Consider the following 23,839-nt stretch of genomic DNA (forward strand, 5'->3'; position numbering starts at 1 on the left):
TAGGACACTTACGAGGATTAGGACAACCCCCCAGGATTAGGACACTCCCCAGGATTAGCACAATTTAGGATTAAGACACCCCCCAGGATTAGAACAATCCCCAGGATTAGAACAACCCCCAGGATTAGGACACTCACGAGAATTAGGACACCCCCCAGGATTGGAGATTTTTAGCACAATAAAATTATCAACAAAAGTATGGCCTACGGAACAATAAAATAAATAACGATTTATTCACCCTGAAGTCACCACTTATCATATATATAAGTCTGATTTATTAAGAGGAATATGGACAGTAAAATCAATGTCATGTTGCTTCAACAGTACTCTGTACAAATATAAAGTTAGGCCTAGGAGCTTTAACTAATTTAAAACAAAGTTCCACTCACACTGTAAAAGAATAAAAGTCGGCAGCTTCAGAAACTGTAGCTGCTGACTTTTAAAAAACAGCCACTTACCTGTCCCAAGATCCTATGGTGTCCTCCCTGCAGCCCATTTCACTGGTCATTTTCTCTCCCTGGTGTCGGCATCTTCAGTGTGGGCACCCGGCTGTGACAGCTTGCGGCTTCACAGCCAAGTACCCACTGCACATGCGCAAGTAGCACTGCACTTCATGAATGGTCCTGTAGTCTTCTGGGACCTGTCACGTGTCCCAGAAGACTACAGGGAGGAAGTACAACTTCCTCTTCTGATCACCTAGGCCATTGCAGTGGAAGTGGGAGCAGGTACCTGTCAATTTTGGGAACCCGCTCCCCAAAGGTGCCAATCCTTAATGGGGAGCTGGGAACCAGTCTTTGAAGAGGAACTTCCCCTTTTGGGTGGAGCTCTGCTTTAATTACAAGTAAACTAGCAGATGATAGGGTCCACCCAATCAGTCTCTTCCCTCAAATTCCTCAGCAGCAGAATGTGAGGATCAAGTCTCTGCTACTGACTCAGTTTGACTTAATTACTTGATTTCTAGGTGGAGGTTATGCCTTCGAAGAGGATATAATGCCAGAAATCTATCACAAAAAACAATGGAACACTGGTCAGAGGAAATATTGCAAATGAGTTATCAAATTATACAGTACCTTAGCAATAAATGAAGTTGTGGTGAATTATGGAACCACACACAGGTATTCATAAGGCTGCTTATGTGATGATCCATAGAGGATATTTAGAGAGCTTTCAAGGAGATCCATTGGCAGAGATTTAGATCAAGAGAGTATATTTTCTCTGGCTTGAGGAAGAGAGAGAGAGAGCATCCATCGATTGTGTGAGAATGCCAATCTGTTAGGTTGGGAGAGTAATCGATCAAGATAGTATTTTCAAGAGAGAGTGATAATGGAGAAAGAGAGAGGGAGTCATCAAGAGAGCAAGTCCAACTAAGAAAAAGTAAGATCCCTTTCCTGTCTGAGCTTCCCCTCTATTGCCAAAATGTCCCTTATCTAAGGACTAGTTTAGAAGGTGTAGTTCAGAATATTTACCCACATCTGTTTGGAAGGCACTTTTATTGATTATCCTGTTTGTATAAGTGCTGACTGTACCTGTCCACCAGATGGTGCTCTAAGACTAGGAATTGCTAATTTAGTTCTTCTGGAAGTACATTTTTATTTACTTAAATTAATCCTATCTGAAACATTATATTTTATCCATGAGTTAAAGTGGTTGTAACGCCTCACATGTACCCAGTGAAGTGACTGCCTCAGTAGATATGCAGAGAGGAAACAAATCCTCCTACATACAGTAAGTTGTACCTGTTTATCTGCAGTATTCTCTTTTGTACATCCTTTCAAAAGTGCTGATTTTAGACAAAATCCTTCTGCATTTGTCAATATCACAGAGGATGGGACAGGGAGCTGAAGTGAGAGCTCTGTGAGAGCTGGTTGGGGGAAAGGGACAACCCCCACATACACACAGCAAACAGGAACTATGTTGTGAATAGATAATCTGTCTGCAGAGCTCTCTCCCCCCTCCCATGTGTTGGGAAAACTTTTCAGAAGTGATTGGTGCTGATAACAGAGTAAACACTACAGATAGCTGTGCTTTGTTCAGATTCCATGCGTGAGGTTTACAACCACTGTCATTCTATATATATTATCCTCACCGAAGGGTGGATAGGGTCTTTCTTATTCTTTAATGTTCCTTCATTTTAATCATGACATAATAAGTATAATATCATCATTTTCCATCTTACTTTGATTCCTCCATTTTGCAAACTCATAATTGTTTCTTATTTCTAAGTGTTACAATAATACATACAAGTAGAGTAACAATTCTCGTATCATGGTTGTTGTTTATCTGGTGTGGTTCTCTGTATATACAGAAATTGCAAAGCATTTTAACACTTTATAGTTTATATTCTCAATTCCAATGATGTCCATCAGGTCTGTAACGTTTTGGTTTCATTCACAAATTGTTCATAGTATAGAATAGTGAAATAAAATCACTTCACACCTCTTAATTGAGCTCTCTCTGGATCTTCTAGTTTTTACAGAGTCCCAGAGATTGTCCTTATTAAAGTGGTTCTAAAAGTAGGATGTTTTTTACCTTAATGCATTTTATGCATTAAGGTAAAAAAACTTCTGCATGCTGCTTGATCCTCAGATTCCCTTTGATACTCACCTGAGCCTGATCTTGATGGGCAATGGGCATTAGAGTGGCATCCCCCAAACTCTCTCCTCATTGTCTCAGAGACAGCAGTTTGAGCTATTGGCTCCTGCTGCTGTCAATCACAGCCAGTGAGAAGGAAGCAGGGAGTGGGGCTGAACCTAGAGCGGGGCTCAGGGGCAGGCCCGGACAAGTACCCAATAGCAAGTGGCTTGCTATAAGGGCACTCAACAAGAGGGGAGGAGCCAGGAGCAATGGTGGGGGAACCAAGAAAAGGAAGATCAGGGCTGCTCTTTGCAAAACCATTGCACAGAGCAGGTAGGTATGACATGATTGTTATAAAAAAAAATTGCAATTTTGCTTTTAGAATCGCTTTAATCATTTTCTGTGTACCAACACCATTTGTCCGTCATTTTCATCAACAGAATAACAATGGGAGCAGCTGAACAGGCAGAGTTTTTTTCTTGCTAGCTGAGATACACTCATAGACTTGTCTTCCTCAGTTCTAGAACTGGTTGGTGTCTATTTGATTATTCATTTTCCTCCGTGTTGTCAGCTTTGAGTATCCTTGGATTTAAGTGGGCTGTACACAACCTTCTCTTGCCAATCAAACACTCAGGTACTTCAGTCCTCAGATTAGTAAATATCTGTAATTCTCAGGTACATCAGTCCTCAGATTAGTAAACATCTGTGATTCTCAGGTACTTCAGTCCTCAGATTAGTAAACATCTGTGATTCTCAGGTACATCAGTCCTCAGATTAGTAAACATCTGTGATTCTGAGTTTAGGTGAAGTTAAAGCGGAGTTCCACTCAAAAGCAAAAGCTCAGTTTATTTGCCTCCTCCCCCCCTCCACTGCCATATTTGGTACCTTTTGGGGGGCAGATACCTTTTTTTGACAGGTACCCACTACCACTTCCGGCTCAGATCTGTAAGTTTGGCCCCCTCCTTCCTCCCACAGTCTCCTGGGAACCTTCACAGGTACCAGAAGACTTCCGGACCAATCAGGATGCGCAGTGCTACTCACACATGCGCAATGTGAACCCAGCTGTGAAGCCACAAGGTCTCGCAGCCTGGTGCCCACAGTTGTGATGCCAGAGCTGGGGAGAGAAGAGGCAGAGAAGGGTGAGAACATCACTGGGTCCAGGAAAAGGTGAGTGTATGTTTATTAACATACATAAAATACAGTTTTTGTAGCTGCTGACTTTTAATAACAACAAAAATGACTGGAACTCTGTTTTAAGCTCAGGATTTCATTGATATTCATCTCATTTATAATTTAATTTCAGAGAAACACTGGCATACCCCACCACAAGGCCCCTTTCAGATGGGGCAGACATGTCAGCGGATCCACCTGCTCAGTGGGGGATCTCTCTGCTGATCCCCACTGAGAAGGAGGATGAAAGGTCCGTGTCCATTCTGCTCCTTCTATGGGGGGTCAGATAGAAATGGACTGCCTGTCCATTTCCATCTGACTGCCGTCTGATTCGATCCATCAGATGGATGGGGAATGGATCCCCATCCGTGTTTTTGACGTACAGGATCACATCAAATGCCCGTGGGTGTCAGAGGATCAGGGGCAGACTGACCATTTGAAAAATCTGGGCACTGCCCAAAGGCCTGGGGTCAGTAGGGGGCCCCATGAGATGCCCCTGGTACTTCTTTCATAGGCTTTTTTGAGTTTGGGCAAGGACACAGGGGCCCCATGATCCCCTATTGCCTGGGGGCCCCATGAGTTGTCAGTCCACCCCTGCAGAGGATATTTGTCCACTGACACCTGCCGGTCCATAGAGGTCTGTGAATGGTCTGTTCGGGTCCGCCTGAAAAACTGACAAGCGGACCCGATCGGACTGTCAGTGGGAAAGAGGCCTAATGGTTCCAGCAGTAGGCATAATAAAAGGAGGTTTTTTTCTTCTGGAGAAACCTAGAACCTAGAGTTACTCCAATTCCTCTGTTTAGAAAAGTGGGTGAAATAGGAGATAAGATTCCTCCACCTTGAAATCCTTTCCTCCACTACAAATCCAATCTTCTCTCCCTGGAAATCTGTTCCTCCAATATTGGAGGCAGTACAGACACAAGTCAGAAGGTTCCTTCTTCATTTCTCCCTTTTCCTATCTTCCAATATACAGCACAGACCCTCAACATGAAAGGATTATAAGAGGCTCTTGTTATTATCAGTACACATATAATGGGTTCCCCTAAAACTGTATGGGGGTGAGATGACCAGTGGGGTGAAACAATGACTGCAATCCTTCACATTACACTTCTTATGCCCCCCAATATTGTGACCTTATGTCCCATCAATAGATTCTATGACCTTCCCAGTGTGTCTGCATCTTGTAGAGTTTGTCCAGTGTTCAGCAGTGGTGCCATCTGACATATCACCCTCCTCCTGCCGGGTCAGGATTTGCCAGTCATTCATTGGTGGGCAGGAATGGGTGTGTCCAGCCAATGGAGGGAAAGCTTAGTGTTCAGTGATCTGGGAAATGGAAATGTAATAGACCCAACTGGAACAGGGGCTTTTGGAGGGGACTGCAGGCTAGCCTCTTGCCTACTGACCATGGCCCTGGCATCTGAGGGGATTCCAGTCCATGTCTCCCCAAAACACACAGATTCTGAGAACTGGAGGGCCAAGAAATAGATTTGCCGGCTCTGTGCCCAAACTAGCATTGACTGCTTCAACCTCCTTCCTTCCTAGACTTAAAGACTCCAAGAAGATGTTGATATAATCAGGAAAACAACCTCATGCTGAGGACGCTTGCTCTAATTTGTTTATTAGGTGTTATGTGTTTCCTATCTTCTCCCATTGTGTGCCTCCTAGGTGTGCATTCCCATTGTTAATTGAGTTGAGTCACCTATTATTTTATTGTTTGTCTGTTGGTAAGTCCTTCTGGAGGTGCCTACATGATAGGATTAGACTGATGTCAGCTTCACCTTGTTATCTAATCAGTGTGGGATGTTTATCCTGATGGAGGTCCTTCTGGAGGTGCCTGCATGATAGGATTAGACCGATGTCAGCTTCACCTCATTATCTAACCAGTGTGGGATGTTTATCCTGATGGAGGTCCTTCTGGAGGTGCCTACATGATAGGATTAGACCGATGTCAGCTTCACCTCGTTATCTAACCAGTGTGGGATGTTTATCCTGATGGAGGTCCTTCTGGAGGTGCCTACATAATAGGATTAGACCGATGTCAGCTTCACCTCGTTATCTAACCAGTGTGAGATGTTTATCCTGATGGAGGTCCTTCTGGAGGTGCCTACATGATAGGATTAGACCGATGTCAGCTTCACCTCGTTATCTAACCAGTGTGGGATGTTTATCCTGATGGAGGTCCTTCTGGAGGTGCCTACATGATAATATTAGACCGATGTCAGCTTCACCTCGTTATCTAACCAGTGTGAGATGTTTATCCTGATGGAGGTCCTTCTGGAGGTGCCTACATGATAGGATTAGACTGATGTCAGCTTCACCTCGTTATCTAACCAGTGTGGGGTGTTTATCCTGATGGAGGTCCTTCTGGAGGTGCCTACATGATAGGATTAGACCGATGTCAGCTTCACCTCATTATCTAACCAGTTTGGGATGTTTATCCTGATGGAGGTCCTTCTGGAGGTGCCTACATGATAAGATTAGACCGATGTCAGCTTCACCTCGTTATCTAACCAGTGTGAGATGTTTATCCTGATGGAGGTCCTTCTGGAGGTGCCTACATGATAGGATTAGACCGATGTCAGCTTCACCTCGTTATCTAACCAGTGTGGGGTGTTTATCCTGATGGAGGTCCTTCTGGAGGTGCCTACATGATAGGATTAGACCGATGTCAGCTTCACCTCGTTATCTAACCAGTGTGGGATGTTTATCCTGATGGAGGTCCTTCTGGAGGTGCCTACATGATAATATTAGACCGATGTCAGCTTCACCTCGTTATCTAACCAGTGTGAGATGTTTATCCTGATGGAGGTCCTTCTGGAGGTGCCTACATGATAGGATTAGACTGATGTCAGCTTCACCTCGTTATCTAACCAGTGTGGGGTGTTTATCCTGATGGAGGTCCTTCTGGAGGTGCCTACATGATAGGATTAGACCGATGTCAGCTTCACCTCATTATCTAACCAGTGTGGGATGTTTATCCTGATGGAGGTCCTTCTGGAGGTGCCTACATGATAAGATTAGACCGATGTCAGCTTCACCTCATTATCTAACCAGTGTGAGATGTTTATCCTGATGGAGGTCCTTCTGGAGGTGCCTACGTGATAGGATTAGACCGATGTTAGCTTCACCTCGTTATCTAACCAGTGTGGGATGTTTATCCTGATGGAGGTCCTTCTGGAGGTGCCTACATGATAGGATTAGACCGATGTCAGCTTCACCTCGTTATCTAACCAGTGTGGGGTGTTTATCCTGATGGAGGTCCTTCTGGAGGTGCCTACATGATAGGATTAGACCGATGTCAGCTTCACCTCATTATCTAACCAGTGTGGGATGATTATCTCAATGTGTAATATTTGTTTTATTGTTCATGAGGGGATTTGTTCTCTTTCTGGATTGTGAAAAAACCTGTGTTTTCTGTTCAATAAAGAGTTCCAGTTTTGGCATCCAAGGTAGTCTTGTTTAGTCTTAGGTGCAATGCTCAGCTATAATACCTCGGTCCTGTGTGTCAGTGGCATGGAAGCTGTTCTCTGGTGGAATCATCCAATCAGGGTCAAAGGCATTCCGTTACAGGAAATAATGCCAAGGGTATCATCATCCCAACATTGAAGGGGGCAATTGTCTGCAAAAGTGGGAGGAAATTGGAATGTCTGGATTGCATTTTATATTTGGAACCAAAGTAGTGTTTCAGGATTTTCTAGAAACAATTGAGGAATGGAAACCACTGTGTAGGTAGGCTGGAGATCCTGTATATATATCAGGGGCCTCCTTTAAGTTTTTTTTGAAGTGTGACTTCAAAGACTGCTCATAGCCACCAATGAAAAGTCTTCATCAGGTCCAGTATGAGACTGTAGAGCCGGAGGGAAGGTAGCCATGTGAAAGGGAAATGTTGGTTGTTACATTTTTATTCTTGTTGTCAGAGGTAATACATTCTTGGTGTTAATTAATATCTCATTTTTTATTTTTTTTAGATTTGAGGGTTGTATTATTTCCAGTAAAGAAGACAGAGCAGAAGATGATGAAGAGTCCTCCTCTTCAAATGACATGAAGTCTGATACTCTTTCCTTTCTTATTAACTCACATAGTAACATTCAGGAATTAAGGTAAGAGAAATCTGTGATACTGCAATGATCAGCAAATGTGACGTCTTGTGTGTTCCCATCTCTCATTGTTTCCTTATATCTTTGGGTGTCCTCCATCCTCACTGAATCTTCCATCACCTGTCCTCTTCTCATGTGTTCTCCTTTCACTAAGTGAATCTTTCTCTTTGCAATCCCATCCATGGGACTTAATGTGGTATTAAAAGGTTCAGGGATTTAAAAAATTAACAAATATGTCATACTTACCGGCTCTGTGCTGTGGTTTTTTAAGAGCAGCCCCAGTCCTCTTCTTGGGTCCCCAGTCAGTGCTCCAGGCCCTTCCCTCCAGCCTTGTGCCCCCATAGGATGTAGCTTGCTATAGGCTCAATCCCAAGCTGCCACCCCGTGTATCTATTCACAAATGGATCACAGCTCTGCCCCACCACCTCTTTCTCCACATTGGCTCACCAGCTGTGATTGACAGTAGCGTGAGCCAATGACGACCACTGCTGTCTCAACCATTGAGGAAGAATGGCATCAAGACTCTTGTGCACATTGTTGGATTGAGATGGGGCTCAGGTGAGATTTAGGGGGCTGGGGGCACTGCTGCATACAGAAGTTTTTTTACCTTCATGCATTGAATGCATGAAGGTAAAAAACCTTGAGCCTTGAAAACCACTTTAATGTTCCCCCGAAAGTAGAACTGTGACCAGGCTATGGACATATGGAATGAACATCCATAGTCTTAACAAGCAGAGAATAAGATTTCAAACAAGTCCTCACTGACCTCTGTAGCTTCAGATACCAAGGATCAATTCATCCTCAAAAAATAGACTTTGTATATCAAGAGAGACTATCAGTTGGTCATTATGAGTTCTGGTTTCATCAATATTCATGTGACCCAACCTCCAGAGTGTGAGGTATTAATTTACAGGTCTGGCATGTGAAACTTGACATTATCCAGCAGTCCCTTTTCCATGTGTAGGTGGTTATTTGTATATACTTCCCAGGGAACATTGACAGAAAGTCTTCTTATTGGCAGTATGTTCACATTATGACCAGATCTACCACCTCGGGCTGATGAGATCCATTAGATGTAAGTATCACTGTCCATAGGTCAGTGTTCTGGGTCAGTAACAACAGTGTGATTGCTGTAAAGATCCAGAATGGTAAGCATTCCATGGACGGGTTATGTATATCAATATCATCCATTATGATTTGGAGCATAATATTGTTACCAACTGCATGAAAGGATGAATGAATGATCTGCTGGATATTGCTGTAGATGAAGCACTTGAACCCTCTAGTTTTGTGTTCTTGCATGGCACATTGCTGTTGGAAGACATCATATCTGGGATTTAATCATCTCCAGCATCTCTAGAGCACCTTTATCCACATGATTACAGCTTGTGGATGTTTTAGTGAGACTATATGTGGATGGTCCTTGGTCTTATTGATACTCTGTGGAAGGGTGTCGGACTAATTCTGTTCCCCTACAAGGATTCTTGGAGGACTTACAGACTTTACATTACATACAAGGAGGAAGTCTGCACCGACTGATTGCACTAGATGTTTTTCTCAGCTTCATGTCTGTCTGAAATCAGTCTGCAGATGTCTGACTTCACCAAAGACATAGGGATCATTTCCTAAAACAAAAGTTCTTTTTTGACAAAGACGTTTTCCTCCTTTTTGATTTTATATTAGTTTTGTGATCACAATGCCCTTATGTGTCTGTATTTGTCTCTGCAGTTTGGATAGAGGTGTTGTGACTTCTTCCTACTGTGATGATCTCCATTCCATCCTTATCACTAACCGATCCCTTATCAGACTGTATTTATCAGATATTAATCTGAAAGACTCTGGAATGAAACTTCTGTGTGAGGGACTCCGACATCCTGGCTGTACTCTGCAGGAGATGAGGTGAGAATCATACTATAAATCATATAATCTCCTGGACTCCAGGATAAACCTTCTGTGTGAGCGGCTCCGACATCCTGGCTGTACTCTGCAGGAGATGAGGTGAGAATTATACTATAAATGATATAATCTGCAGGACTCCAGGATAAACCTTCTGTGTGAGGGGCTCCGACATCCTGGCTGTACTCTGCAGGAGATGAGGTAAGAATTATACTATAAATTATATAATCTGCAGGACTCCAGGATAAACCTTCTGTGTGAGGGGCTCCGACATCCTGGCTGTACTCTGCAGGAGATGAGGTGAGAATCATACTATAAATGATATAATCTGCAGGACTCCAGGATAAACCTTCTGTGTGAGGGAATCCGACATCCTGACTGTACTCTGCAGGAGATGAGGTGAGAATCATACTATAAATGATATAATCTGCAGGACTCCGGGATAAACCTTCTGTGTGAGGGGCTCCGACATCCTGGCTGTACTCTGCAGGAGATGAGGTGAGAATTATACTATAAATGATATAATCTGCAGGACTCCGGAATAAACCTTCTGTGTGAGGGGCTCCGACATCCTGGCTGTACTCTGCAGGAGATGAGGTGAGAATCATACTATAAATGATATAATCTGCAGGACTCCAGGATAAACCTTCTGTGTGAGGGGCTCCGACATCCTGGCTGTACTCTGCAGGAGATGAGGTGAGAATTATACTATAAATTATATAATCTGCAGGACTCTGGAATAAACCTTCTGTGTGAGGGGCTCCGACATCCTGGCTGTACTCTGCAGGAGATGAGGTGAGAATTATACTATAAATGATATAATCTGCAGGACTCCGGGATAAACCTTCTGTGTGAGGGGCTCCGACATCCTGGCTGTACTCTGCAGGAGATGAGGTGAGAATCATACTATAAATGATATAATCTGCAGGACTCTGGAATAAACCTTCTGTGTGAGGGGCTCCGACATCCTGGCTGTACTCTGCAGGAGATGAGGTGAGAATCATACTATAAATGATATAATCTGCAGGACTCCAGGATAAACCTTCTGTGTGAGGGACTCTGACTGTCACGTACCTGATAGGAGACTGAATTGACAAGCTTGGCCTCACTTGTGTCACAAGCCCTGACCCCGCTGAGGTTTGATCAGAGGGAGTCTAGGGACCAGGGGGACAAGAGCGCCAGTGTTGTTGCTTGCGGGTCTTGCAGATGATGGCCTGGAAAGGCAGTGTATCCTCTGATTAGAATACTGTAGTAGCAGACAGAGCAGGTTCTGGGTAATGCCTGATGTGCAGCAGAGCAAGTAGGTAGCCAGGACACAGAACAGGAGCAGGGTCAAAAGAAGCCAAGGTCATCAACAGTCAGGCAGTGAGGTACAGAATCAGTAGGAGAAGCCAAGGTCAGGAGCAGAGCTGAAGTCAGGAACCAGGAGAAGGAGAGTAATCAGAGTCGGGTCAGGAACAAGCTGGGTCAGCACCAAGGGAATTGCAAAGGAAACAAGTAGGACACTGGGGGAAGCTGAAGACCAGTCAGCACTGAATGAGCACCAAGGTGCTCTTTAAATAGCCTGCCCAGCGCCGGCAGGCATGCCTGGGTCCTAGTGCCTGCCTGTTCCGTCATTGGTGACAGGCGCGCCTGGGTCCTAGTGCCTGCCTGAAATGCCTTGTCGGGATCCTGCACAAGCGCAGATTCATGCCCTGCGGCGATCTTCTTGTTCCCTGACACTGACATCCTGGCTGTACTCTGCAGGACATGAGGTGAGAATTATACTACAAATGATATAATCTGCAGGACTCCGGGATAAACCTTCTGTGTGAGGGACTCCGACATCCTGGCTGTACTCTGCAGGAGATGAGGTGAGAATTATACTACAAATGATATAATCTGCAGGACTCCGGGATAAACCTTCTGTGTGAGGGACTCCGACATCCTGGCTGTACTCTGCAGGAGATGAGGTGAGAATTATACTACAAATGATATAATCTGCAGGACTCCGGGATAAACCTTCTGTGTGAGGGACTCCGACATCCTGGCTGTACTCTGCAGGAGATGAGGTAAGAATTATACTATAAATGATATAATCTGCAGGACTCTGGAATAAACCTTCTGTGTGAGGGGCTCCGACATCCTGGCTGTACTCTGCAGGAGATGAGGTGAGAATCATACTATAAATGATATAATCTGCAGGACTCCAGGATAAACCTTCTGTGTGAGGGACTCTGACTGTCACGTACCTGATAGGAGACTGAATTGACAAGCTTGGCCTCACTTGTGTCACAAGCCCTGACCCCGCTGAGGTTTGATCAGAGGGAGTCTAGGGACCAGGGGGACAAGAGCGCCAGTGTTGTTGCTTGCGGGTCTTGCAGATGATGGCCTGGAAAGGCAGTGTATCCTCTGATTAGAATACTGTAGTAGCAGACAGAGCAGGTTCTGGGTAATGCCTGATGTGCAGCAGAGCAAGTAGGTAGCCAGGACACAGAACAGGAGCAGGGTCAAAAGAAGCCAAGGTCATCAACAGTCAGGCAGTGAGGTACAGAATCAGTAGGAGAAGCCAAGGTCAGGAGCAGAGCTGAAGTCAGGAACCAGGAGAAGGAGAGTAATCAGAGTCGGGTCAGGAACAAGCTGGGTCAGCACCAAGGGAATTGCAAAGGAAACAAGTAGGACACTGGGGGAAGCTGAAGACCAGTCAGCACTGAATGAGCACCAAGGTGCTCTTTAAATAGCCTGCCCAGCGCCGGCAGGCATGCCTGGGTCCTAGTGCCTGCCTGTTCCGTCATTGGTGACAGGCGCGCCTGGGTCCTAGTGCCTGCCTGAAATGCCTTGTCGGGATCCTGCACAAGCGCAGATTCATGCCCTGCGGCGATCTTCTTGTTCCCTGACACTGACATCCTGGCTGTACTCTGCAGGACATGAGGTGAGAATTATACTACAAATGATATAATCTGCAGGACTCCGGGATAAACCTTCTGTGTGAGGGACTCCGACATCCTGGCTGTACTCTGCAGGAGATGAGGTGAGAATTATACTACAAATGATATAATCTGCAGGACTCCGGGATAAACCTTCTGTGTGAGGGACTCCGACATCCTGGCTGTACTCTGCAGGAGATGAGGTGAGAATTATACTACAAATGATATAATCTGCAGGACTCCGGGATAAACCTTCTGTGTGAGGGACTCCGACATCCTGGCTGTACTCTGCAGGAGATGAGGTGAGAATTATACTACAAATGATATAATCTGCAGGACTCCGGGATAAACCTTCTGTGTGAGGGACTCCGACATCCTGGCTGTACTCTGCAGGAGATGAGGTGAGAATTATACTATAAATGATATAATCTGCAGGACTCCGGGATAAACCTTCTGTGTGAGGGACTCCGACATCCTGGCTGTACTCTGCAGGAGATGAGGTGAGAATTATACTACAAATGATATAATCTGCAGGACTCCGGGATAAACCTTCTGTGTGAGGGGCTCTGATCAATTAACTCCAAACTTTATTAGATGAGAAAAAGGAGAGAGGGATGCCTGTCAGCAAAAGTATGTCGTCTTAGGATACAGCCACTATCAGGCTCCTGTTAAATGGAGAATTAATATAAAAGATTGGTTAAACCTGCCACCACTTTTGCTTTATATTGGCTCTTGAAATTTACAAAGACAACAATTTAGAAATTGGATACATGATTGAGCACTTTTAGATAAACAATGATTTTTATTCAGGTTTGTATTTCAGACCAAAATGAGGAACAAATAAGAAGGAAGGAAGGACAGAGGGACATTGTTCCAAATAAGGGGCAGTCCCTCAAAATCAGGGATGGTTGGGAGCTATGTAGATCTATGATGTACACTACAGGTGATCAAATTCTTCCATGGTTTAGACTAAAACTTCTATATTAGGGATCTAGACATATTATCTAATGGAAGGTTTAAACCAAAGACAGACTTCTGCTTGGCATGTCACACTGGGAGTTCAGACGTTATATCTATGTCAAGGGGTGGATTGTTGTTTGGATGATACAAAAACACAATAAAGTCCATTTGGCCCATAAAGACTGAGTAATAACATTTATCACCCAATAAAACAAGCACGAGATCTATCCATCTAGTAGACAAATGTCTCTTATATATATACAGTATATCTTCAACATCAGATGTTTCCTGACTGGTAGGGAGGAGTGAATCTGCTTGGATTCAACTCCCCACAGGGTCAGGATATCCCGTCTGAAATGTACAAACCTAAACTTTACAGTGAAGTCCACTGAAGTCTATGTGGGGGGATCGTGTTCATAAATTCCATCTTATAGGTGGGATTAATAATGACACATCATTCTCATCACGTAGTAATAGGCTTTCTTTGATGGCACAGAGTGATTGGACACTGTGTTCTGTCTGATGTACAATTGTCCTTCCACTGCTACCACCAGACAGGTTCTATCAAATGCTTCCCAAGAATGAGGAGATTGCTAATGATAGAGGAGTGCAACATTGGACAACAGTAAGATCGTTGTCATCATGGAGAATAGGACTCACTGGTGGAAGCCGAACTTTTATTCTTACTATGAGGAAAGTAAGTCATATTATGTGAGGGATTTTAGATGCACACTTCTCCTTGGCTTAGATGGTTTTCCTTTCCCATAATGCAGTGGTGTTCTCCAAACAAAAGGCAGCTCCAAGAACACATGGTCAGTAACAAGTGAATGCCTTGCTTTGAGCAACCCAAACATAAAAGCCCCTACCAATATATAATACATGCCAATACAAATCTAACCTAAAATCCCACACCCTGAAACAAAATCACCCCTTGAGAAAAACCTCACACCAGTAGAAGTGGCTAGTCTCAAATCAACTGAAAGGTTACATTAAAGACAAGAAGCTGCAAAGGATTTGCTTGCTCAAAGAGCTTGCAATCAGAAGTTTAGTTTTCTGTTTACCCTAATCTCTTGTTATGAAGTCTTCCAGTTTTTTCATCTTCTCTCTACAACAGCTTCCAATACACTGGCACTATGGCTGCTCTGTGCCCTCTTTTATAAGGAGGGGTCTGGTTTATTCAAACACCCAATTTTGGCCCTTCTAAGCCTGATGGTCATAGTTCAAATGCCAAACAGGGCATTATGGTTCCAAAAATCGTGGTCTGTTTAATCTGCATACAAAAAAAATCTTACCTATTATCTAAAACGGCCAACCTCACACTGGTAATATTATCCTAACCCTCAAGGAATGTACAATCTAAGATCCCTAACTCGTTTTCTGGAGTACCCGGAGGAAACACACGCAGCCACAGGGAGAACATGAAAACTCCAGGCAGGTGGTACCATGGCTGGGATTTGAACCAGCGCCCCTTGTGGTGCAAGGTGAAAGTGCTAACCACATAGCCACTGTGTCGAAAACTAACACCGTTGTCAATTGTTCTTATATCAGCTCTAAACCAAACTTTGAAACCCTCAGATGGTTGCTGTCATAGATGATCACATCGGCAGCACCCTGGCAACTGCATATCTATTTGGAGGGTAAGATGGCACCTTCTTTGGCTGTAAAGGACAGGAGGGTTTAATAGAACAATAAAGGTGGGATTACCAAATCAAGGTTTAAGTGAAGAAGTTCAGTATTGGTTGGAAAGTTTCCTTTATACATATGGTATTAGCCGTAGCCCCTGTTCACACTGATGTGACTTGTCATTGTATTTGACTGTTCAAATCTCATGACAAGTCACATCCAAAGATCAGCAATGGGACCGTTATAATGTGTGACTCCAACTTAGTTGGAGTCCCTACAATTTGGAAAGTAGTTCCTGCACTACTTCTGCCAATTTCAGGTGTGACTTGCATAGACATTTGTGCATGAAGTCACACAGATGTCTGAAAGTCACACCTGAAGTTGCATTTTTATGCAACTTTGAAATTGTGAGATTCCAAGTGAAGACACAAGATTTCTAAGTCCCATTCAGTGTGAAGCAGGGCTCAAGGTCCTATTCACACTTGTCTGTTTTCATGCAGCAATACTCATGGGTTTGGCTGCATGGAGACGCATGTCAAGTAGAAATCCCATTATTTCCTATGTGGCCGGTTCCCATCTATGTGCCGCAGTTTAGTGTGAAAGGGAATCTATATGGAGCCATTCACCCCTCCAATGTGTGCATCACCACGTACGCTGCAATGTACCCGCAACAGTGTAAATCAAGACTAAGACTTTTCAGGTGGGTGACAATTCACCTCCATTTCACAGGGGATATCCAACCAATATTCCATGAACTCATCCATCCGAATGTCCCAACATCTCATTTTCTAAGACCTGCCCACTGATTATTCATTGGAATGTGTCTACTACCAGTCACTGGAAGAACATTTCACCTTTTTTTCTTTTTCTCCCATCAGTGTTTGTGACTGTAATGTGACATTATCGTGCCGCAATGATCTTCGCTCCGTTATCACCACAAACCCAACTCTGACTAAATTGTATATGACATTGGATGATAAAAGGAAGATGTCAGACTCAGCAGTGAATCGTCGTTGTCAGGTCCTCTGTCAGGCGGGCTTCACTGTGAATAGAGAAAAGTAAGATCTGTTCTATTGGAGATAACACACATGCTGAGCCTTAGAATGTGAAGAGTAAAATGTAGACCACATTGGATGGTGATGAGATGATGGAAGGGGGTCATTGTTGGGAGGTCTTCTGACACCCAGGCTGCACTGTAATGAAAATGAAAGCACGGGGTGACAACCATTCTATACAATTTTTGTAGAACCCATTGGAGGTCCCTGGAGTTGTACAGATAATGAGAGAGATGACTGAGATTTCCTGTGCCAGTCACAGATTTCCCAGATGATGGAGAATGTATTCCTGATCCCAAGTTGTATTATTACAGATGGGTGGATGAGGAACATCAGATCCACCAATAATAATCTTAGTCAGGTCCTACAATCTTCCACAAAGTTTTACCTTTAAGGGAAAATGATCTCCATTAAAAACTATCTCAGCCATCCCCTGCTGTCTATTCAATGTATAAGGATAACTGAGCCAATCAGATGTGTGTTCTCAGCTGTACACATGACAACCCAGCACACTAGGTATACAGTCTGCTATTCCAATGGTTGGATGGCCATGAGTGTGTGGGCCCCTGCCATGGTGAGGACCCCTCAGTATTAGGTGTGTGATTCACAAAGTGGTTGGGGCCCTATAAATGTGTGGATGTGGGGGGGGGGGGGCACTTTTCAAACTCCTAAAGTGTGAGGACAGAGGGGATGGTTTGGTATACTTGCATACTGGGGTCAGGTATGAAGAGATGAGATCACACATCCCACCATCTACATACAATCTACGTCAGATCTCCTCCCAGCATAGGAGACCACTGACGTACAGTGTACGACTGCAGATTTGTACATTACACATGTCCATCATCGCAGCAACATTTGCTCATCTATCACTCATTTTATTCTTCTATGAAGGCGTAGAGGATGCAAAATTAAAATTACATACAGAAGATAAGAAAATGATCGTGGTGAAGCCATCTCCTCCTCTGCAGGTAATACACAGATGCCGATATGAAGAGAATGTCCAGAATGGAATGATATCAGATTAACCTGTTCATGATACTGATTATGCATCATTTTCTTCACATTCAGATGATGAAGATTCTACTGACTGATATCTACGGTGATCTGTCCTTCCTCTGATTCCTCCGTTGTATTGCTACTCCCTAATGCACAGATGTCAAACACAAGGCCCGCAGGCCGAATCTGGCTCTCCAGGTCATTTCATGTGGCCCTTGCACCTCTCCTGCAGGTAACCCCTTGTCTCCACCCTCACCTTGTCTCAACAGTCAGCAGCAGAGAGGAGAATAGAACTTCTCTTCCAAATTCTGCACTTCTCAGTGCGGCTGCACTCATCTCTGCCTCCCCTGGTCTCAGCATTCAGCAGACTCTGGTAACTGACTCCACTACTCCTCTTGTCCTCCTCCAGACCCTGCACCTTCTGATTTCCAGCTCTGCCCCCAAAGGCGGTGCACTGTGATGTTAGGGAGGGTGCGGGATTCTTGACATCTGATATAATGGGGGTGGGGTGCTAGACATCTAGACTTACAGATACAACCGGCCCTTTGAGGACAATCATAATTCTGATGCGGCCCGTGTTGAAATGGAGTTTGACACCCCTGCCCTAATGTATTCATTGCTACAAAAGAAACAATGTGATTATTGGATCTTAAGATAACATCAGCCTAGGGGCGCATGGCCGGCGATGAGAGGGTGAAGACATAGTAGAACAGAGCTCTGGTGCTCCTGGACCTTCAGCTCGACTTCGGACAGAATATTATTTCTGCAATGTCCACCACCAAACCGTGGAAAACAACCAAAGCCCCAGCTGTGACTAAAACTGCAGTGATGTACATAAATGTAAAAGTGGGATAGTTTTCCCAATATCTTCGATGTGATCTGTAGAAGGATGTGATTGTAGATCTAGTTTCATTCCATGTTATTAGAGATACAGTATTCAGTCAGAGACATGTTCTTCAATTAGCAGTGGAAAGGACAGAGCAGCTTCTAGGCCAGGAAAGACACGGAGATGCCAAAAAACCTCCCATCCATGTAGACATGGATTTCTCACCTTCCTGAACCTGAAACAAGAGCTCTAGCCATTTCTGCTACAAGAACCAGCAGGAGACCAGGAGTGGCTCCAGAATGTCTGTCAGCTTTGATTTATATCCACAGATCAAAGGAATCTATTTCACCTCTCATAAAAGCTAAAATATTAGTTGCAGAGAGATGGAAATACTTCCTTCTGATTGGACACACTGTAGGCTCCATCTGCATGTAAAACTGTATTTGTAGCTTCTGTAGAATTCCAGAGAAACACACAAAACAGTTATATGTTTGTGACAGCTGAACAATGATTGGTACTGTCGCGATCAGACTGGTGTGCTGGTGTTGGGAATCCTAATCCTGACCCAGCCAGCAGAACCGTTGAGGGCCCATTCAGCTCTGGTCACTTCAGAACACAGAATGTCCTGTTAATTAGCCAAACCTGTGTGTCTTTTTGTAAATCTTTTTCTTTGAATATCATTATGCACTGGCCACTTTCGGGATACTAAATTATAAAATGAATAAGTGACTTCTGTGTGCTAAGCTAGGACTCATACCCCTGGAGAGATTGTTGTATTGTAGTGTCTATGTGCGCAGTCTAAGTTCATTGCCAATCTGTGTGAAATTGTACTGCGTGCTGACAGATTGCATGCAGATTGTAAACTAGCAGATCTGCAAAAGATCTGTGTGTGTGTGGTAGCCCAGCAGACCAGTCTGCAAACAAACTGGTGTGTGGACAGTAAGAAGAGTGATCAATACCGGTGTGCCAATTGCTAGACTGCTCCCCAACCCCAACCCTTAGAGTGCACCAAATTGTATGTAAGATTTGTAACTGCCTGTGTGTAGTCAGCCAGCTGGATTGGAGTCTCCCTCTAGTGATGACCAGATGTAGTGCGGGCTGTGAAAGTGTATCATGGCCAGTCTTTACTGCTCCAAATAAGTGCCCCTTATTCCCTCTTACCTCAGATCTAGGACCACACGCTGGTTAGCTAGCCACCATGGGCTTGCATTTCCTTGACAGACACATGTGCTGGTGGTCCAATCAGAACACTTTACACCTCAGTAGTGCACACCCCCAGATTAATAGGGCATGTGTACTGGATGTCCAATCAGAACCCTCCAGGCCCCAGCAGTGCACACCCCCAGATTAATATGACACATGTACTGGTGGTCCAATCAGAACCCTCCAGGCCCCAGCAGTGCCCCCAGCCCTGAATTCTCTCCAATGGGACTCTCCAGTGAAATCTCCTCTCATCAATTACTAGCCAGATTCTCTCTATTACCTCTCAATTCCAGATTCTCTCAATTCCTATTGGAGGAATTGTTTCTTCTTCCTGAAATCCAGACCTAGAGAGGAATAGAAAAGAACCAACAAACCCCACAAAGTCTTTTTATAGAGATTTATTCCATCAAATCCCAACTATTCTACACATATTTATTCCATGGAATATGAAGAGATTTTTCTATCAATAATCCCATCAAATCTGCGTGTTTATTGGACTTTATTCCCAGCAATAATCAATCAGGAATCCATGCCAGCAATCATCAGATCAATAGGAATGTGTCCAATATCCAGTGATCACGGTTTGATCCTCCAACATAACCAGTGCACAGAATGATAAATCTATCCCATGAAATGGATCTTATTGATTGGTTGATGTCATTGATTGATCTATTGATTCCCTTCTATGATAGAATAGATTGATTTCTCCATGTATTGATCATCCTCTCCATATATCTCTTCACCTTGTCTAACATCATACAAATCCTGAATGCTATAAATCTCAGTCCTGTCCATGAATTGTATGTGACTCGGGTCTTTATAATACCATATACTGGACTGTTACTTCATTCCCTATTTTTATATCGTCTTCTTACACCTGTCCTGATGAAGTGACACTTTGAAGCCATGAAACGCGTTGATGGTGTATTTTACATTCACTTGTCCAGTAAACTCCGACCTTCTGAAGAAAACATTTCAGAGTTTCCTCCTTTACTATGGGCTCCTCTGCTGACCTCACCCTCATTTTTTCTTGGGTGAAAGTTCTCCACCGGGATCCAAATCCTGCTTAGTATATGATGATCCGGAATTCCCCGAAAATTACCAAAACTTTATTCTCCAGGACCTCTGCTAATAGATGTTTGGGGGTTTATCTCATCTTCAGGCCTAAAATCTGCATTTTCCCATGTGTGCAAAATCATGCAGAAACAGCTCTGGCAGCGAGAGGGTTAATGTGGGCTAGATGGGATCCCTCTGCTGGGGTCACACTGTACACATTAGAGCGCCCCCTAGTTGCAGCCTGGTAATAACATTGCTGGGAGGTCTATTCACTGCTACATACTTCCCACCTTTATAGAAACATATAAATGGTTAGCACTTCCTCCTAGAAGAACTGGCGTTGGTTTGAATCCCAACCACTGCCATACCTGCCTGGAGTTTGCATGTTCTCCCTGTGCCTTGCGTGGGTAAAGACATGCTGGAAGGTAATTGGCTCCTGTCTATATTGGCCCTAGTATGTGTATGTATGAATGTTAGGGACCTTAGACTGTAGGCTCCTCGGGGGCGGGGACTGATGGGAAATAAATATGTAAATTGATGTCCCTACATAAGTAGCTGTAATCATCTAGGAGTCTGTTCATAAAACAATTGCACAGCAATACACCCGGTGAATGTGCCTGTCATTCCCTCTGTGTGAATGGGATGGGGGGAGTAGAGGGAGTAGGCTCTGTGCTGGGCGGGGTGAATGGTTTCCATGGATATAAAATGGAGAATACCACATTTGGCAATAAGATGGTTCTAATTTCTATGATACTTAGCGCCATCTAAAGGCCAGAAAAGTATGGCATTTATTTATTGACTTTGTAAAATCATCCTTGCCCCTAGGTGGGTGCTGCACCCATCCCCCGCCGGCTCCAAGTGTGAGAACTCAGCGATCACGTGATTGCTGACCATGAGTTCTCACAGCCGTTCAGAGCAGAGAGTGGTGACTGTCAGTCACCGCTCTCTGCCCTGCCCCCCCCCCCACACTCACTGGGCTGTGGAGGGGGAGGGTGCAGCTGGTCAAGACTCTGATGTCGGGATCTTTCCCCAGCCTGGACCGGCTGAGTGACGTCAGCTGACAGCGGGCTTCACCTGAAAACGGGTCACAGGAGATCAGAATGAACTGCACTCCTCTGATCCACAGGAGAAGTACAGACAAAAGAGCTTTGCCTGAACTTCTCCTTCAAAGAATATGTTCCTCCAACATGTCCTATTCCTGATCTGTGCCGGCTGTCCCATGTCCTGGTATGAAGATGTCTCCTCTTCTCTCTGTATTGCTTCCTTTGTGTGAGATCCCCGGAGATCCTGCCAGTCCCTCTGATTTCCTATTAAACCTGACCACACTAGGCATGAGAGCTCAGCGTGGTCAATTTTGTAGCTGTGCTGGGATCTCAGTCTTCTCTCCTCCAATCATCAGACTTGTCCTGACATCCCCCCTCCCTGCACAGCCATTCACTGGGAAGACCAGTGAACAGAAGACAAGTGATCACATGAATAGTAGTAGGCAAGATGTCACTTCCTGATATCATTGCTTACTACTAGTGAAATCTGTGAATGATCACCGAAGTCACATGGTACAGGGCTATTCCCAACAGACTTGTACCATGTGACAAGCTGTGACCAATCACAGCTCTCACAGTATTTCTCAATGTGTTGGAATTTAAGAGTTGTGAAAAAACTCTATTAGTATTCCTGTACTTGTAGATGGTTGTGGGAAGAAATCCTTTTGGAAGCCAGTTAGGAAAAAGCAGTGTGACTTTAATTGATCACACACCAAAAGATACAAAGTCAATATAAAACAGTAAATTTAGATACAAAAAGATATGTAGCTTAAAATGAAATAAAAATAAAGAATATTCGTTGCTTGTTCCTTAGATATAAGAAGAAAGATGTAGTTCCTTTGTTCAGCTTAGAAGGATCCTGGCCTAGACATGCTCCTAAGAAGTGGCCATGTGTTGTCCTTTGTTCAAGCATGCCATGTGCTCCTTTGTCTAAGAGTGTGAAGTGTAGGTATGTCTGAATGAAGTGAAGAGAAGAAGTCAGCAAGTGACCCTGTTCCTTGAATGGGCTTATGTACTTAAAATGCACAAGGAACTAAGTCCTCCCATTATCCTTTGTTTCAGATTCGTGGGCTCCTTAACCACTCCCCTGGTCACCTCCCAGTGTAGCAACACATGTTTCTATTCAATGTACTAACCAATTACCATGACTGACAGGGACCCTCTAAGAAGAGATCTCTGAAGTTCTTATGTTACATACAGCTGTCTGAATACATGATTTATGAATACAATTTAAACTCTCAGACTCATTATATGAATTCAAAATAAGATCTACATTACATACTATTCTAAAGAAAACATAGACTCGGTTCCTCCTAATTACGTAACCCAGACACAAATAATTCACATCTGTTACTACTCAATGTCAAAACCTCACATTCACATCCAATTAAGAGGGTATATTCTCTGCCAGGCATATCTCACAACTTATATAGATATTAAAAATGAATATTACACAATGGCTGCAGGAATGCAGCCGGAGAGAAGGAGAAATTATTGCTTTTACAGTCTTTATGGGTGTAAAAAAAACATAAATAATAATATAAAAAAAAGTAAAAATATTTTTTTTTAAATTATAATTTTTGGTTATAAACTAATTTGGGTTATTTTTTTTTTTTTACTAAAAAGATATCTGAATACATTTTAGCCAAGATTTATGAAGAAAGATTATTTATTTGCAACATTTGTGGACATTTTCATTTATATAGTAAAAAAAAAAATTCCAGCAGTGAATAAATACCACCAAAATAAAGTTTTATGGGTCTCAGAGTGCGGGAGTGTGACCTCAGAGTGCGGGAGTGTGACCTCAGAGTATGGGAGTGTGACCTCAGAGTATGGGAGTGTGACCTCAGAGTGGGGGAGCGTGACCTCAGAGTGCAGGAGCGTGACCTCAGAGTGCGGGAGTGTGACCTCAGAGTATGGGAGTGTGACCTCAGAGTGCGGGAGTATGACCTCAGAGTGCGGGAGTGTGACCTCAGAGTATGGGAGTGTGACCTCAGAGTGTGGCCTCAGAGTGCGGGAGCGTGACCTCAGAGTGTGGAAGCGTGACCTCAGAGTGTGGGAGTGTGACCTCAGGTTGCGGGAGCGTGACCTCAGAGTGCGGGAGTGTGACCTCAAAGTGCGGGAGTGTGACCTCAGAGTGCGGGAGTGTGACCTCAGAGTGCGGGAGTGTGACCTCAGAGTATGGGAGTGTGACCTCAGAGTGTGGCCTCAGAGTGCGGGAGCGTGACCTCAGAGTGTGGAAGCGTGACCTCAGAGTGTGGGAGTGTGACCTCAGGGTGCGGGAGTGTGACCTCAGAGTGCGGGAGTGTGACCTCAGAGTGCGGGAGTGTGACCTCAGAGTATGGGAGTGTGACCTCAGAGTATGGGAGTGTGACCTCAGAGTGCGGGAGCGTGACCTCAGAGTGCAGGAGCGTGACCTCAGAGTGCGGGA

At 44.2% G+C, this 23,839-nt stretch overlaps 1 protein-coding gene across 1 annotated transcript in view; it reads left to right on the forward strand.

Moving 5' to 3' along the window:
* LOC149460632 (NACHT, LRR and PYD domains-containing protein 12-like) overlaps positions 1-23,158 on the forward strand; it is a 31,558-nt gene extending 8,400 nt beyond the window's left edge. Inside the window, exons 2-7 of the mRNA XM_089679380.1 lie at positions 7,713-7,842; positions 7,919-7,931; positions 9,581-9,740; positions 16,105-16,284; positions 17,176-17,252; positions 17,353-23,158. Of these exons, the coding sequence (XP_089535506.1) occupies positions 7,713-7,842; positions 7,919-7,931; positions 9,581-9,740; positions 16,105-16,284; positions 17,176-17,215 (523 nt within the window). The 3' untranslated portion in view covers positions 17,216-17,252; positions 17,353-23,158. The remainder of the gene's footprint in view (positions 1-7,712; positions 7,843-7,918; positions 7,932-9,580; positions 9,741-16,104; positions 16,285-17,175; positions 17,253-17,352) is intronic.
* The last annotated feature ends 681 nt before the right edge of the window (positions 23,159-23,839 follow it).

The sequence above is a fragment of the Staurois parvus genome, unplaced genomic scaffold (genome assembly GCF_062004578.1).
Source record: "Staurois parvus isolate SC_StPar_1 unplaced genomic scaffold, SC_StPar_1.0 ptg000223l, whole genome shotgun sequence".
NCBI lineage: Eukaryota > Metazoa > Chordata > Amphibia > Anura > Ranidae > Staurois > Staurois parvus.